This window comes from Mchenga conophoros, linkage group LG15 (genome assembly GCF_057382185.1).
Source record: "Mchenga conophoros isolate Kocher_MC1m ecotype Shallow Benthic linkage group LG15, M_conophoros_male_GT1.1, whole genome shotgun sequence".
NCBI lineage: Eukaryota > Metazoa > Chordata > Actinopteri > Cichliformes > Cichlidae > Mchenga > Mchenga conophoros.
The window spans coordinates 7,746,172-7,764,498 of NC_140540.1; the positions used below are offsets into that span (position 1 = coordinate 7,746,172).

The 18,327-nt window shown below is 40.5% G+C and overlaps 1 protein-coding gene across 1 annotated transcript; it reads left to right on the top strand.

Annotated features, from left to right (window-relative positions):
* The first annotated feature begins 531 nt into the window (after window positions 1–531).
* Window positions 532–15,290, top strand: LOC146557664 (WD repeat-containing protein 26). The gene is made up of 14 exons (XM_085246728.1): window positions 532–1,270; window positions 3,305–3,404; window positions 4,166–4,222; window positions 6,856–6,992; window positions 7,658–7,755; window positions 7,895–8,051; window positions 9,520–9,658; window positions 9,818–9,958; window positions 10,305–10,424; window positions 11,252–11,397; window positions 11,727–11,805; window positions 11,934–12,063; window positions 12,478–12,672; window positions 12,795–15,290. Exons 1-14 carry the CDS (start codon window positions 966–968, stop codon window positions 12,818–12,820), a joined length of 1,830 nt encoding a protein of 609 aa, XP_085102854.1. The 5' UTR covers window positions 532–965; the 3' UTR covers window positions 12,821–15,290.
* Window positions 15,291–18,327: the final 3,037 nt, after the last annotated feature.

Below are 18,327 nucleotides of genomic sequence, written 5' to 3' on the forward strand. Positions count from 1 at the left end.
AACCCTTGTTCAGCCGAAGTCAACTAATTTTCCTGTAAGGTTTAAATGAAAATAGTTGGCTTATGTTGTTATTCAAACTAATAAAGAGCGTATTAGTACAGTACAAATAACACATGGCGGTTGATTCACATTTTTTTTTGTCTCCCATAGTCTTAGCTTAAGTTAAATCTCATAGATGGACCTTAGTGGGAACACTTATGTTAATTTATTTTTATTCTTAACGCGATTACGTGTATAGTATTTTAGTGATGAAGTTAACTTTTATACCATTCTTTAGGCCTTGGATACGAAGATATCGAGGACACATTTTCATTTACTTATTTTGTCACTGTGTTAGCTAGTGATCAGTAGACTAGCTACACTAGATTTACTCATTACGCTAATTCAAAATTCCGGATATATTACACTTCAAGTCTCTGGAGCACTAAAATTAACTTTAATATGAAATGTTATTGTTTTTTGATCATTATTATGCTAACTAGGTTCTCATGCACCACCCATGGATTATAATTCTACCCGGAAGCCTGGTAGTGTAGGAATTTCCGGTTACGTCAGGGCGTCAGGACTCCATTAGAGCTGCAGCTGTTTTGAGAGAAACAACAACAAAACGGGCTAACTGATAGAGCTTCCACAGTGACAGTACGCTCTAAGCCTGACAACGAGGCCTCAGATCTGGAAGCTTAACCTTCATTTCCCACCCGGAGCTTCGCCGGCTTCTAACCACGGCCGCTCTCGGTGAGGAAACTCTGGCCTCCGCTTCCTCCTCCTCCGACTCGGACACCGGCGGAGCGTCGCCGCCCCCGCGGAAGAAGCACCGAGCCTCGGCGGTGGAGGGAGCAGGAGAGCCCGGGGCTTCAGCAGTTTTGACAGGCCTTTCCGGAGTTGTCCTAGGACGCGGTGCATACTCTCAAGCCACCTCTGCCATCCACTTTAACCGAAGTGTTGTCAACAACCTCAGCAGCAGTATGCAGGCAAACGGGGCTGGACAAGGACAAGAATCCTCGGAGCTCTCTTGCTTAAACAGCGCACAAAACGGGGAGTCCTCCTCGGTCGGAGGAACTCACTCAAATGGCCTTCTCTCCAGCACAGATAACGGTAATAACGTCGGTACCAGTAATGGATCTTCAGTAGGGCCTTGCACGGGGACTTCGGCTGCTTCTACGGCCTCGAGTTCGGAGGTCGGCTCGTTGAAAAAGAAGAAACGACTAACGCAGGCGGAGGAAGATGTCATACGATTAATAGGGCAACATCTCCACGGACTAGGACTGAAGTAAGTTTATTCAGTGTGTCAGTCGAGGAAAAACTCGCGAAGGCAGTTAACCTTAGCATCGAACATAAGAAGTGCAATCTGTATAACTTGGATTTTATGTGAAACTGCGAAATAGCAGCTGGTAAAGGCGATATTAGTGCGCTTGACAGACACAAACATGGGGGGATGGGGTTGGTAGTTAGCCTGTGAGCTCGGCAGTTGGTAGAAAGAAGGGGTCCATCTTGCACAATAACAGCTAGCATCGGTAGCCTGCGCTAAGGTGTTGTGTCTTGATATTAAACGTTCACGGAAAGATAAAACATAGTTCAACATAGAGCTGTTTCACGAGTTCACCATAACTCGTAGGAGCCTTTTAATGCCAGTTACGTCACGATCTATTAATAAATGTTATAGATTTCGCAGTGAATAAAAGGCATTACATCATCTAACATTAGTAACGTTTGTTCACACAAAACAAGGATCGCAGATTTGTTGTGGTTTTTCAGCTATATAAAATGGAGACGGTTCAGTTTTCCTAATTAGGTACTTAAGCAGAATGATCGAGTTCACGACGTGAGTTTTACGTTTGAGAGGTTATTGCGCAAAAAGCAATTGCGGAGAAAAATGTTAGGTTAGTGCACGGGGTTTTCAACGTCGGCTTTTTACTCTGGTGGCTTTCTTCTTTTTGTAGCTCGTCTGCAAATGCAGCACGTTTTTTTTTTTCATTTGGGGTTTCTTTTTAGAGAGGTACATGGAGAAGTCTTGTAATGCTGAAAGACACTGTAATAACGGGTATGGGTTATGAAATATGACCTGGTTATTTTAGTATTCCTAGTGCACTCTTTGCATTTCTTGATGGGTCCTTGGAACTATTTATTTCATCAAATCAGGCACCATTTTACACAGCTATCTCACGAATGTTAGAACTTCTCTCCTGCCTTCATTTTTTCCGTCTTTGTTGCTGTGTCCGAGCAATGTGTCATCAGCCAGTCACAAACAGTGACGTGCATGTATTGGAGCGTGTATTTATTTAAAGTCAGCAGTCAATACTGTGGGCGACATTTGTTCCCGAACTGAGCAGAATCGGATGGCTTCATGGCGGCTGAGGAATGCGCTTTGTGCCAGCTGTTTCACATGGAAACGTTGGTTTGAATCTAATTATAGAAATGAGGGTTTGTTGTTTTTTTTGTTTTGTTTTTTTCCCAAGAAACGTGTGTATGGTGATCTTCAAACTGCCAGTGGTTGGGTCGCTTGATTTCTAGTGTTCAGCTGAGAAAGTATAGCATTATAGGCATTATAAAAGACATTGCTGTGTTTACTATGAGGGTTTTTTTTTCTTTTCTTTTTTTTGGGGGGGGGGTGAAATTGCCTGGTATGAAACAGAGCCCCTACATTTCAGCCAGGGAAATACAATCGAAATCGGGCTCAACACAGAGCTGCTGCGCCACTCCATTGATACCTGAGAATGATGTCATCATGCTGAAGGTGTCAGCCACCCCCCCATACCCATTTCACTTGCATTATCTTGCACACACATCTCTGCAGGAGCTTTTATGGGAGTGGAGTGTGTTTAGCAGAGGGATGGTGTTTGCACAGATGGTTATGGTTCACTGTTGACAGAGCCGAAGGGGGTGATGTCAACCGCAGTGGAAGCTTGATTCATGTTGGTGTCCACAAATAATGCTGGGGTGACACAACTGCCCCACAACCGGCTTCTCCCAGTTATTGTTAGCCATTAAATTATATTCTCCCTACTGTCGGCCACAAACAATATCATCTTGTCACCCAGTACACTATTTGCCATCACCATAAAGTATTGGCACAATGACATAAATGACTAGTGGGGAAAAAGGTCTATAACCTACCTAAAAAATGTCACTTAACATAATGATGGGCTAACTTGTCAGCTGACTGAGCTCACATTTTCAGGTATGACTGTTAATAGCTGGAAAACCACATTTGCCCTTGATTTTATTTTTTTCTCCTTTTCACATATCTCATCATTATATATCTGGATAACTTCCTCTCCTCCACTCTCCTCCTGTGTCTCTGCAGTCAGACGGTGGACCTGCTGATGCAGGAATCAGGCTGCAGACTGGAACACTCCTCAGCTACCAAGTTCCGCAACCATGTCATGGAAGGAGAGTGGGACAAGGTTAGTATTTGTTTACAGTGACTACATAATAGGAAATATTCTGGGCAACATGGAATATGTGACAGTGAAATTTCACTTCAAAACGCAGAGCTAGAATACATACAGTATCTTTTCAGATCAGTCTCGTCTCATATTAATTATCAACCAAAGCTAAGTTTATGAAAGCAGCAGGTGGTAACATAGGTGAGTTCAAACAGCAGTCTGTACGGGGCACAGTTATGCAAACCCAGCAGCATGAACTTGTTTAATTTTTAATGTTGAAGCCCGCAGGACAAGCCTCTGGGGCTGAGTAGAATGAACAGAAATTTAAAGGTGACGTAAAATGCTTATTAAGGCGTCTTTATGTAATTGGCTTTTAAATTGCCAGTTTATTTTATTAGCGCTTGATCCAGCACTTTACAGCAGACCCATAAAAGTGTTAATGCCGGTAGAAATGAATCTCCTGGTGTAACGAACCTACATTGGTTTAGAGCACCTGTGGTCAAAATTAGACTAATACACAAGCAATTTGTTTTGATTCCATAAAGTTATCTACAAAACGGTAAAAGTAGCTGGTAGTTTGAGATTTGACCTTTACATTTTGATCACTGCACAGTTGCATTGTCAAAGCCTTATAGATTAGGTGACCATAAAATCTGTATCACTGTTTATATAATTAGTTTTTGGGTTTTTTTTTTTCTTGTGCATGCATGGAAAGTGCTGAGCTAACGATTTCTCCCTCTTTCTCTCCCCTCTGTCACCCTCCTTTTGTTTCGGTGCAGGCTGAGAATGATCTCAACGAACTGAGAGCATTGATGCATTCTCCCAATGCTATTGTGGTAAGCTCCCTTTGCCCAAACCTGAACTGGACTGAATGACAGTCAGTCAGTTAGCAGGCACAGCTGGACTTTCCAGAATGACACAGTTATAGAGCAGATTCCTTTTTTTTTTCTTTTTTTTTTTTAGAGCAGATTCCTGTTGTGGACAGCGCCACAAGAAGGAGCGAATCCACATTTAGATTTAGAGTAGTGTACTGGATACTGTTTTTGAGCAGAGTGTGACTCCACATTGCAATGCTGTTGGGGTTTTTTTTTACATAGTGTCTTTACATTGATTATAACTAATAATCCACCAGTGTGTGAATGTGAGAGTGAATGAATAGTGGAATTGTACAGCGCTTTGAGGGCCCCGAAAAGCGCTATATAAATGCAATCCATTATTATTATTATTATTATTACTATTAATAGATTTAAAAGCTATGTTTTGGTTTGATTCTTGCTACTACAGCTTTGTTTTTGCCAGGTCAGTCAATACTGGGAGCAGATATGAGAGATCAAGAATTTCCATTACAGAACATGGTTTAAAAGAATTAAATATGTATACATTTAACAGCACATTGAGAACATATCCATGTCAGCTACAGTATTTAACAGAAAAGACTGCAGTTGTGTATTTCTGCAGTACACAGTACATCTATCAGGGCCTTTAATATTGAATACCACAGATCCACAAACATTTATTCCTGTGAAGATTAGTATGAGAGTAAATACTTTACAGTATCAGTTTGGTAATGAGGCTCAGCTCAGACTAATTATCCCTAGCTAGCATGCTAATTAGCAACAAGATGAGCTCCAAAAATACTTCAGAGTCAAGTGCCTGCTGCTCTGTGTCATAAGGTTTCTAACAGCCATTCCCTGCTGAGTTATTGTGAAAATGGATGTAGCTTTTTAATGTTTTTTGTTTTGTTTTGTTTTTTTTTCCCCTTCATAACGCCATTTTAGTTCTTGAGTTGAGATTAGCATTGTCATAGTCAACATGACATTCACAACAGTTCTGGAGCACAGTTTGCTCGTGTCACGGGCCTAAGGGGGAGAACTCTGAGATGTGTGTTTCTGCCCTCTTTATTTACAGAGTTATGTGGGTGGATTTTGTGTAGTCGATGTGAGTGTGCTTGCTATACTTGCATACCTGAGATAGGATGGAGGCGCTTAACACTGCAAATGACATCGCTAAACTGCAGCAATGTGTAAACACTATAAAAGAAATGGTGATGTTAATATTACCATATGTGCTCTGCATATTTGTAAATATATTCTAATAATGACAAATTGATTTTTTTTAAATTATATTCTACCACTAATTTGAGTTTTATTGTATCAGTGTCATATATCCTAAATGGGAATGTTTAGTTTTTTTTGCTTCCTTAAAATGTGGTACTTTATCCTTTTTTATGATAAAGTTATGCAAACTAGCTGTCTTGATATATATGGTTAAAATCACTCCCTGTCAGTGTCAAAGCAGTAGTTTAAGCTTATTTGTCATTCTTTTATTTTCTCCTTACAAACAGAATGCCAGTACACTCTGATAAATGGTTTTCATTGTTGTGGTACAAAAAAGAAACATGTTTCAGCTTGAAGGCATTATCCACGTAATTCAAAACAACAATAAATGATAACCAGGTGAGCTTTAAACGTCACTCAGTAAAAAGAATGCATAATTGCTTGATAGGGTGAAGCACACAAAAGGCCTTTTTTATTCCTCAGCTAGAAATCCAGTATGATGTATGTTGCCAAGTATTTCAAGGTGTATGAGTATTGCTTCCTCTTTGAAGGTGTAGTCACGCAGATGCATTTCTGTTATGGAGGGAAGCATATAAGTGTTAAATGTTACAATCTGAGTCCAAAAGGTTTGAACAGAGATCTGTTGTTGAGCCGTTTCTTTTATTTTATTTATTAGTATTCCATATTTTCACTGTGCAGATGTATATATCGGTGCCACTTATTTTTGACTTTGATTGTAAAATGTTATAAAGAGCTAATAAGAATTTATGCCATTGTTGGACAAGGTCTGGAAACATCTTATTTTTGTTGGCGTATTTTTCTGATATTTTCAGTATATGTTAATATCTAAATGAGTTTGTTTTTTTTCATCTGTATATTATGATAAGAATGTTACTATGGGATGGGGACATCTGCTCTTGGGTGATAATGTGGCTTTAGCTACATGAGATTCCTAAAAAGTACTTTGCAACACAGAACACATATTATTGTAGTTTGGAACACCTCTGTGCGAGTCTTTATTCATTTATTATTATAGATAGTTTCATATTTTTAATCTAACTTATTTTCAGTTATAAAAACTGGATGGGGTTTCTGGCTCTGGCAGTCATGTTTTCTTCCTGAGAAATCTTTGCTTGCTGGGTATTGCATTTATTGATGCATCCTGTCATGCAATTATATATTCTCTTTAATGTTTGATGTTTGAACCTTTTCCCAAAATTAGAATGAAGGCTTTGTTAGCTGGCGCCAGCCTTATTTGTTTTGATATTTGCAGCTATGGGAGACTTGGTGCATTGAACGTTTGGAATTGAGTACTGTTGCTGCTGTTCTTTACTATTTATTTCTTCCTCCTGTATGTTTTTGTGTTTATAGATTACCTTCTTTATACCTGTGCTTCTCTTCTTTCTACTCAGCGTATGAAGTTCCTGCTGCTGCAGCAGAAGTACCTTGAGTACCTGGAGGACGGAAAAGTCTTGGAGGCTTTGCAGGTCCTCCGGGGAGAGCTGACGCCGCTCAAGTACAACACAGATCGCATCCACGTACTCAGCGGGTACTGTTTAATGTTACCTCTGGCTTATAGCCATCATCAGGATGTTCACCCTGTCTGCACAAATACACACCTACTAACCACCCATATAGCTATTGGAGAGTCCTGTAGATGCTAATGGTACGCCTGTTTGGTGATTTACTTGTACCAAAATCTGCACCTGTATAAATATTGTTTGCTAATAATTAAGGGAATATTAAATTGTCTTACATTATGATAATTAATGAAGCTTAAGCTGTTGAATTCACTGTAAAACGTCTATATGGTAAATGATTTTAGTAGTAATTTTCACAGTGCAGTTCTTGTCACGCTTACTGTTTTATCTCCAGTAATAAAACAATCATGGATCTTTTTGCTTGATCTGCAAATGTTAGTCAGCTCTTTTTAAAAAAAAAAAAAATCAAATACCTGAATGTAACAAGTTCATCTTAGACCCTTCAGGATGCTTTATTTACCACATCAGAAAGTTTGCTAAATTTAGTCTAAGTTAAAATCTGTATTTAATTGTCAGTGGTTGTAGTTTACGGCCATTCTTATCACTATTTTAAGCTCCTGTTTACTTCCTGGTGATAAGATGTCTTTTTAAAGTGGTAATAATCCTTCATGGATGTTATGATGTCCTCTCAGTGTGTTTTTTGCTTAAACTGCGTTCTTGTATGTTGTTTCAGGTACCTAATGTGTAGCCATGCTGAGGATCTTAGGGCCAAGGCAGAGTGGGAGGGCAAGGGCACGGCTTCACGCTGCAGGCTGCTGGATAAACTACAAAGTGAGGAGGCATTTCCATAACTGACCCTGTACAGCTAACAGATGTTGTCTTATTTTTGTGTGTGTGTGTGTGTGTGTGTGGGCATATTCCATGTACAGCTGTGAATCTCTATGATCCGTTTTTTCCTCTCTATTTGTAGCATACCTGCCTCCTTCTGTGATGCTGCCCCCTCGTCGACTGCACACCCTGCTCCGGCAAGCAGTGGAGCTGCAGAGGGACCGCTGCCTTTATCATAACACCAAGCTGGACAATAACCTGGACTCGGTCTCTCTCCTCCTTGATCACGTCTGCAGCAGGTTGGTACTGCAAAGCTAGCATGTTGCACTGTCTCCGAGACGCCAGACTTTGCTAAATTATAAAACTGTAATATTTTACTCTTGTTGTTATAAAACCAAAATGTTGGAGCTCCTTGTGATTCTAAATGTTGTTTTTGGAGTGGAAGTCAGCTGATTTTTCTCTTTAATGACATACTCCACTACTATGTCTCCACTACTTCTTTTCTTTTGTACCTTGATGCTTCGTATATTTTAACCTGTCGCATTTTCTTTCTCCTATTTATTTGCTGTGTATTGTAATGCCCCAAACACCTGTAGCTCATCAGGGAATGGACATGCAGCCTCTGGGGGTGTCCTCTGGTGTCTGGAACGTTGACACTGGCAAAGGATCCTTTAAGTCTTTTGTAGTGTGAGATAGGGTGAAGTTGATAGGTTGGGGGAGTGGGGTGTTTAGTGTGCACCAATGTTTAAGTAGATGGTACATGTCAAAGCAATATCCAGGATAAATCCAGGATTTTCCAGCAGATAATCACTGTTGTTCACAACCGGTCAGTGGTTTTACTGCTGTGGCTCATCTAAAATCGATTGCTTTAACTGACACAATGAAGGGAAGATGAAATTCAAGTTCTTTAAGGCTCTGGTTGCTCTGTCTTTGTTCACACACCCTTGGAACAATGCACAAAAGTCACCAATGGTGCCTTTGGATTGGCAGACTGAGGATTGACCTCTTTATAAAGGGCGAGCAGTGGGTGTGTTACATCTTCAGAGGATCACAGTTCAGTGCAGTGGTGCTGGCGAGGAGAGTCTAAGCATTAGTTCAAACTCCAGTTCGGAAAGAGGAATATGGAAACTGGGCCAACTGTCGATCTCAGGGAATAGTACAGGGTGTGTTGGAGTTTTCCCCATAAATCTACATGCATATTATGGACCTGGGAAAATGCATATGACCAAATCCTTTAGGGGACTTGCTCCATTTAGTAGAAGAGTCCAAGAACTTTGCAGGCTTCTTCATGAGTGGGGCAAGGGTGGAATGGATAGAAAGATCAATCAGAAACTGTAGTGATCTGGGCACTGTGACTGCTTTGTGTGGTGAAGAGAGGGCTTAGCCCAAAGTTGATGACTTTCTGGTAGATCTTACCCTCACCAGTGGGCACCAGCTGTGGGTAGCAACTAAAGGATTAAGAATACAAGGAACAGAACCAAGATTCTTTCAAAAGGTGTCCTTACAAGTGTAAGGATTAGCGATACCAACTGTTAGCTACAAAGTGATGGGCAACATGCCAAGTGTTTTTCTTTTAGGTGGGCTGTAGAGCTGGTGGGAGCTCTGCTTTGCATGAGGGGCTCAAAGTAGAGCTGCTGCCTCTGTGCAGTGAAAGGAGACAACCGAGGTGATTAAGGCTTAGACGGCTGCCCCGGCCACCTGGACCTGGGTTAAATGGATGACTGAATTAAGATTTTAACTTTTTCATCTTGTGTGTGTGTGTTACAGGAAGCAGTTCCCATGTTACACTCAACAGATTCTGACTGAGCATTGTAATGAGGTGTGGTTCTGCAAATTCTCAAATGATGGCACCAAGCTAGCCACTGGCTCCAAAGACACTACTGTCATAATTTGGCAAGTGGACCCAGTAAGTTTTGGGGTTTTTTTTATTAGTATTTTAATTTCAAACTTTAAAATCTCTTGACAATTTGTTTTTTTTCTTGTTGTTTTTTTTAATTTCCAGAAATAAGGGCCCAGTCCATATTGTGTCTCAGGGTTTTTCTTTGTCCTCTTACTATCTGTGTAGGAGACCCACCAGCTGAAGCTGCTGCGAACCCTGGAGGGTCATGCATACGGCGTCTCCTACTTAGCCTGGAGTCCCGATGACACCTACCTGATCGCCTGCGGACCGGATGACTGCTCCGAGCTCTGGCTCTGGAATGTTCAGGTAAGGTTGATGCACGGTGGCTTCACTTGTTAACTTTAATGCTATATTACCTCTTCAAACAGCAGAGAACATAATAGTACAGTTGTGTAGAAAAGCATACATTGGTGAATCTCAAAATCTTTCTTTTTCAAAATGAGGAAACGTGTGCTGGATAACCTGCCTTAGATACTCTGTAGTGTGCTGTGTGTACTCAGTGACCTCTCCGCTTCACGGATCCCCTTCTGTTTCCTTTCCTGTTACTCAACCCTCCCCCACTCTTGCTTTATATTTCTTCTCGCTGTCTCCCTTCCCCCATTTTCTCTCCTCTTGATTTGCACTCGGTCTGTCAATCCCCCCTCTTCACCAGACGGGGGAGCTGCGGACCAAAATGTCCCAGTCCCATGAAGATAGTCTGACCAGCGTGGCCTGGAACCCTGATGGCAAGCGCTTTGTCACTGGAGGACAAAGGGGACAGTTTTATCAGTGTGTAAGTTAATTATTTTTTTATTCTCTCTCTATGTCTAATGCACAGTTGTTTTTAGTTTGTGTGCTTTCGTCAAATTTTTCACCTTTTTTTTTTTCTTAAAAATAATTAATTAGTCATCTCAGCTATTTTGTTATATTTTTGTTGAATTTTTGTTGAATTTAACTTAAGTTTTAACTGCTGTAACAATTTTTCCACGTTTGGTGCTAAATAAAGCATATCTTATCTTGTTATCATTGCTTCTGTTAATCAGTGCTGAATTCCTGGCATGTTTTCATAATGGCGTGCTGGGGAAGAGAGAAAAGGAAAAGAGATTTGGTTGTGTTAGCAGCTGTTAAACGTCTATTGAAATGCTGGGATAACCTTAATCAGGTTTTCAAACAATCATAGGCTCTTTCAGTATTGTGATTTTCTATCCAACTTACTGAAAGAGCCCATAAAAATGTTTTTCACAGTTGATCTACAGCTATCTGTGTGTGCTTTGTGACTAAGCAGGTCTTTCCCCTCCCAGGGTGGTTCCCTGTACCTTTTAATGAAGGGTTTTGACACCTTGATATATATGAATAAAGATGTGGTTTGACCATTGGAATAAGTTTGGGATTTTTCCCAAAGGTTTCCCCTCGTAAGCTGATCATCCCCACTAACTTCTGTTTCACAATCGCTCATTTTGTCCTGGAAGCAGGCCTGAAATATGACAGAAACCACTTAAACCACTTCACAACAGAGAAACAAGTGCTTCCCCTCGTAAGCGTCCAATGGGAGTAAGAGTTTAGTATGATTGCCATACTATGCTGTTTCAGTGTTTCTCTTCTCTGATGTGTGTATTTCAGGACCTGGATGGCAACTTGTTAGACTCCTGGGAGGGTGTGAGAGTGCAGTGCCTGTGGTGCCTGAACGATGGCAGGATAGTGCTGGCCTCAGACACCCACCAGCGTATCCGGGGATACAACTTTGAGGACCTTACGGACAGAAACATGTATGTGTCAGCGCTCCTCACCCCTGCACTGTTGTATACCTACATGAAATATTGTTGACATGTGCCATTTTTCTCAAGGGGCTAATCCAGGTGTAATGAATCGCTAATCATGGTAGTTGCTGGAGTTGATCTCTTCTGATGCCGAGCAGTGCTCCTTTTATAGCTATGGTTTCACTTTAAAACGGATGAATACCACAACAAACTCTTCCCGAATTTTAGGAACTCTACAGCTGTCTGTAGTATTTGCTCTAAAATATCACGTTATACTTATCAGTTACATCACACATCACAGTGCCTGACAGGCTGTCTTGTTCACATGTCCTTTACAGAGTTCAGGAGGACCACCCTATCATGTCTTTTACTGTTTCAAAGAACGGAAGATTAGCTTTGTTAAATGTAGCAACTCAGGTAAGCTACTGATCAATTCAGGCTCTTTACAGCATCAGTCCTGCTAAAATGCATGGCTGCTTTGTTTTGCTAAACTGTGTAAAGTATCCTTCAGTAGTTACAGTATGTTGGTCTACACCTTTTTGTAGGGAGTGCACCTGTGGGACCTTCAGGACCGGGTGCTGGTAAGGAAGTACCAAGGTGTTACCCAGGGCTTCTACACAATCCACTCCTGCTTTGGAGGACACAACGAAGACTTCATTGCCAGTGGCAGCGAAGGTACAGTCAGAGTGCTGTGGGAATAAATGGCCACGTTTTCACTATGTTTGTATGAGTCTTCTTTCAGTGTAATGTTTTCTGGTCCAGTGTCCTTTCTGCGTGTAGCTCTGCATGACTTCTGATCACCATTATAGTAGTGACTAATTTGTGAAAAGTAACTTAAATGCCTTAATTAGGATGGTTAAAGCCCTTAGCAGCCAATTCCCAGCCAGCCCAGATCCTTTGCTGTATTTCATTCCTCTGCACCCTTTCCCCATATTTCCTTGTGAAATATGGTGAAATGTTTCTTCCTTTCATTCAGTTTCTTTAAACTTTCTAAATTCCGATCGGTGTTGTCTTTTACATTAATTCCCCTACAATTCGAACCCTGTTTTCTTCCACCTGTTTTATTGCTTTCTTTATCTGTTGCCACAGACCACAAAGTATACATCTGGCATCGGCGTGGTGAACTTCCTATCGCTGAGCTCACAGGCCACACGCGCACCGTTAACTGTGTGAGCTGGAACCCGGCCATCCCAAGCCTCATGGCTTCTGCCTCCGATGACGGCACAGTACGCATCTGGGGCCCTGCACCCTTCCTCGAATCACAAGAGGCAGATGGGCTCAACGGTAGTTATAACTGTTGGTTATAACATGATTTTATTTTATTTTTGTTTTTGTTCATGTTGATTTATGCTAAAATTCTCCTCAAATCACCATTTTGATCTACTAAATGTTTATTTCCTTCTCAGAAAACTGCAGTCACATGGACAGTTGATGGTCACTAATAGAGCAGAAACCGTGTCTCTAACAACAAACAACATCCCACAGTAAAACACAATATTCATGGGCGAAGAAAACCCAGCATCCACATATTGCAAGAGAAGAATAACCAACAAAAAAAGAGAAAACATACGGAAGAAAATTGTCTCCTCACTGGCCTAGAAAAAAATAGCGAGTGTGAAGACTGACCGAAAACTCGTCTTCATCCGAAATCCAATTCTGACCTAAAGGCCTGATAAATGAGTCGGCGCCCAGCGGGATACTCCCTGGAGAGCTGTAATGGCTGTTCTCCTCTTCCAAGCAAACCCTTCTTCCTCCATGTCCTTGCGTGGTCACCAGCCATGCCAGGTCCTCACAAGTTTCCCAGGAAACCCACCTCCACCTGGAGCTTGGAGCACATCAAGTCCCTGTGATGCCTCCAGACAGACACCGCAGATCAGCCGTCTGCTCACTGGACTACATCTGTGTGCCTGTCTGTCTCTCACGTTACCTGTATAATGTCTCCATGGACTTGGGGTGGGGTCTTGCTGGGGGAGGATGGTGCATAGAGGTGGGATATAGCAACTATTCTGTATGTATGTTTTCCTCTCCCCCTCTTTCTTGCTATATTAACATTCAATCTTTTGGACAAAGGCTGAAAGTCCACAGTGGAAACATTGACTGACCAGCTGAAACACAGACAAAAAAAAAGGCTATGCTAAATGTTGGATTTTTTTATGATAGTCATAGGGTTTATTCTCATTTAAGAGGTGAATCTTAGCAAGTAGTGCCCTTGGAAAGCTTTAGTGTGAAGATTCCACTTTTTGTTTCTCAACATTAGGAAAATAAAATCTTTTTATTCCTTAATTTAACTGCTAAAGGACAGTTGCTGTTCTGTTTCCAACTGACAGTACCCCCCCCCCCACACACACACACACACACACACACACACACACACACACAGTCTGTCGAGCTAGCTACCGCACAACTCCATTACATCTGCCTAAGAGGAGGACAGAGGAACTCACAGTTCACATATCATCTGGGAGAAGGGAGGGGTGGGTCTTTCGTTGTTGATAAGGTGGCGTTTCCACTATCAAGACATACACTTTGACCTTTCTCAAGAGACATGCTTTCAGATGTGAAAAGTGCAACTTTTAATGCACATCAGTGACTGCAGTTCCTCCTCTGTGAGTGTGAGAGTGAATGAGCGATTATGCATGCACACATTAGTATGAGAGCTGACGTTACTGAGTGCAGATTTAATTGGCGTGTGTGTGTGTGTGTGTGTGTGTGTGTGTGTGTGTGTGTGTGTGTGTGTGTGTGTGTGTGTGTGCATGCATGCATGTGTGTTCAATTCGCACCAGCAGATAATCCCCCACCTCCACCCTCTCTCCAATTCTCCTAATCCCATGTTAAAATTGTAAAGAGGATTTTAAAACCAGTTCTGAGTTATCCAAAGCCCCATAGGGACCTCTATCTGTGGAACAAAGAATACTTGAGAGCCATTTTGTAAAAGAAAGTCATTTTGTTTGTTTTGTTTTTTTTAATCTGGGGCTTTAATTTTTACATTCAGATTTTTTCTCTCTTTTATTTTTCTCCCTACCACGTGGCATTTAAGCGACACTGAACCAGTGACATCTGCTTTTTGTGGGTTTGGGGAGGAAAAGGAAATTTCAAAAGAGCAATTCGAGCGAGACATGTTTCCAAAAAGCTGTAAAGTGTTGTTATTAGCAAAGAGTAATTTCTTATGAGAAGTTAATGATTGTAATTAATGGACGTGTAGTAGGACAGCCCCAGAGAGGAGAGGCACCAGTACCCAGATCCACGCTTCGAGCGCACAGTTAGGGAGTGTTGTTGCAATCCTAGGAACGCACACAGACTGCCTTCCTGTTTATACAGTTGCACACAAACCTTCACTATGTACGGCAGCACCCCCCCCTCCCCCAAACTGCACTTTGAGTAGTCTTTTCTGCTCTCTTGCACATACAGCAATGGCATAAATCCATGAAGTTCCCAGCCTAAAACGTAAAATGTTACATTGGTGAAGACGTAACCTACATAGGAGATTGCTTACAGGAAGCAAGCCCTTACTATGCCTCTATGCATCTAAAAAGCAGTGGCTTGTCTTTGACTTTTTGAAAGCTCACCCTCACTCTCAAAAGGCGTAGCAGCCTCTTCTCGAGGGTACCGCTGTCGAGCTTAGAGAGAATTCAGCATTAACCCCTGCACCCCACTTCACTCTCCAGCCAAGTTTTTCAGTGGTCAGTGCACCATTCAAAGCTTTCTTCCTCCCTTTTCGAGGGTATGTAATGACTATTTGCTACAGACTGATATACAGTGAAATGTTTCAAAACAGTGCTTTTCTGTCTGTTTTTATTGGACTTTTTTGTTACTTTTTTTTTTTTCCTTTTTTTTTGTTGTTCATATATCATTTTTTGGTTGATCTCTTTCTCTGTATGATCATATTAAAGTATAACCAGACATTTGGAGTCCTTTTTGTTTTTGTTGTAATCTTTATAACCCTTTTTAACTCTTTTATGTTTTAAATATATTTTGTTCATCTGTATTCAGTTGCATATTTTCTACCACTATCACAAAAAATAAAATAATATGCACAGTAACACTCATGCACCTAGGAGTGAGAAGAGTCGTAGGAAGTGTGTTACCTACAATCAAATCAGGTTTGATCTATCCACCCCTCGCCTTTAAAGAGTTTCCTTCATGTGAAAATCTTGTTTTATCGCATGTCTGTGTACGCGACCGATCATCCCTCTCGGCGTGCCGTTGTAGATTGGCAGTGGCTACTTCTCTGACCCCACATCAAAGCCAAATTTACTTGAGGCACTTGTGTATGTGTTGATCTGATATTCACACATTGAAAACCTCTATCTTGACTCCTAGACCATAGAATGGACTCCTCTTCCACGCCCCGCATCATTTCAGAAGACTTGAGACAAATGGTACACACCAAGACCCCGAATAAGAGTTCCAGTAAAACCCATCGTTCACCTGCTGGTGGCAAATGCTATGTCTGTATGCAACCTGGTGTCTGCTCTGTTCTTTTGTCTTGGGTTTACCAAGGGACTTGTTTCTGATTTAACTGTCTTATTTCTCAGAGGTAGAGGTGGTGGGTGGGGGATACTAAGGGCTTACAGTAGCATCTCTAAGTTCCTTGGGTTTGGGCGGGAAGGGGAAATGTGTGGATTTACGTTCAATGTGTTATTTACAAAAGTGATTGTACTGTTTTGTATTGTTGTGTAGGGAAAGTGTTATGTATGCATATTTTCAATAAAGCATTCAGGGTTTTGAAAAAAAAACAAAAACAATAAGAATGGTCCATCGCCGTTTGGTGGGGCAGGAAACTTAGGAACCTGTGAGATGCTTAGAAATCCACTCTGCTACTCTCCCATCCTTAAACAGCTCGGCACAACTCGACCCCGAAGTCACCAATGTGGCAAAGCATTCGTGAAGGTCTCTGTTTCCAAGAGAGTTGGCACACTGTAAATAAAATACTAGAATAAATGGAACACAAGGAATGAAAATAATTAAAATTTCAAAATAAATGAATAATAGAAATGTGACTTCGAAATTATACATGTACTCATTCTGAATTTGAATCATGCTGAGACGGGGACGCCTTCACTCTTAAAATTTGTTGTGTATAATGAAAAAAGAGCTTCTCCATACTTGCTTCATTTCAATTGCTAAATAGTTCTGTGTCAATGTGTGGTTTAACATAGTCCTGCTGAATTAATCAAGGTGCGCTGCTCCCATTACCTGTGCATATCATTAAGTATTTGTGGTGCCTTTGCCAAGGTCCCATCCTATGTGCATTGAAGCAGCCTCTCCTCTTTTTACACCCTCATACCGAGACTCCATGACATTACTGACCTCTAGTGTGACGAGTCATAAGCAGATTTATTTCACTGTTATCAAATTCAAAGTGAGCATGCATTAAAAAAGGCAATACTTGTGTTTCTTCATTTTCTTTGTACTATCAGATCAATAATTTCAATTCTGTACCAATCAATTCAACCATTACTTTTTCTATGGCTATAGTTTACAAAGCATTCCAACTTTTTGGAAACAGGATTGTATTTTATTTGTCTTCAGTGATTTCTGAAAGGTCATGAAAGAATGTTTGGAGTCAGACCTTCTGGGAGGAGGCTACCTTTGATATCAACATGAGGAGACAATAGAATAATTAGAATAATTTAAGTTAGGTGTTGTTGGCCATTTCAATACAAAGATGGCTATTTTGAGTAGTAATAAGTACACGTGGAGTGGGCTCAAACTACAATATTTTATGTGAGCCCACAGTGCTCAACATTTAAGTGCAAGTCCAAGTGAAATTATTATTTTAAACTAAAAGCAATATGAAAACTATTGGCATAGCTGCTGAAATTCAAAAAAGGGGGAAAAAAAGAAACAGGTCACAATGACTGACAATAAACACCGGTTATGAAAAGGGGAAGATCTCGTTAAATACATTTTCATTAAATAAATTGTGATCATTTTGTTAAATTGTACTTTGACTTTTTTGGCAATATTGTGTTAGAGACTTTCATGCTAATAAAGCACCTTTGAATTGGAATTTGAAATATCGGGTCTATATTGAGACATGCAATTCTTTCATGATTACGGAAGCTTGTTTTCACCTTAGCAAAAAGTAAAAAAATAAAAATAGATACATAAATACAATTGCCATGCAGAGCTAAGTTGAAATGCCACATTATTGTCTCTCAATTTTGAGTTACCTATGTCAGAATGTCCAAATTTCGAGATACAAACGCAAACCCAAAATATTGATATTAATATTAATATTTCAAACTGCATTTGTTTTATTCTTTTCTTTTTTTCAGAGGCGGAAAAAGGCTTCCATATATAATACCTGAATATTTACAGTTAGGAGCTTAAAAAAACTGGATCCTTTGGCCCTTTTCGCCCCCTGCTGGTTAATTTCGAACTACAAATGGCATTTGTCCCACAATAACAGGCGACAAAGTAGTCATTGACATGACATTTACTTGTTTACATGTCATTTACTCAGATTTTAAAAAATACATTGGGTTTTAACAAGATATATATATATATGATGATATATATGATATGTTTTGTGCAGATGGATGAAAGATTATCGGGGTTGCTAAAATGATTTGATGATTATGTCGTCGGAGTACTGGCCATAGTAAAGACTCCAATGATCACATGCCAAAAAGTGATCTGTTATAAATGACTTCTTGTCCAGTAATCTGTCAAACATATTCTCATGAGATCATTCCTGTCACAAGGTAAAAGCTGCAATTAGTTTTTGTAGATACAAAGATTCTTTATTGCCATGCAGTCACAGAACGAACTTGTGTGGTAATTCTCAGCCTAAAAGCAGACGGTATTTAAAACAACAGGGTAACAGTACATACAAACAAGATATAACTCAAGAAAACAACATAGAAACACCGGGAACCTAATTTTTCGACACATGGATCACTTTTTGGCACGACACCTGCCGTGTTTGTTTTG

Coding starts and splice junctions, on each gene's coding strand:
- LOC146557664 (XM_085246728.1), top strand. CDS start 966: ATGCAGGCAAACGGGGCTGGACAAGGACAAGAATCCTCGGAGCTCTCT. Junction 9,659..9,817: donor TAATTTGGCAAGTGGACCCA/GTAAGTTTTGGG, acceptor CTATCTGTGTAG/GAGACCCACCAGCTGAAGCT. Junction 12,064..12,477: donor CATTGCCAGTGGCAGCGAAG/GTACAGTCAGAG, acceptor CTGTTGCCACAG/ACCACAAAGTATACATCTGG.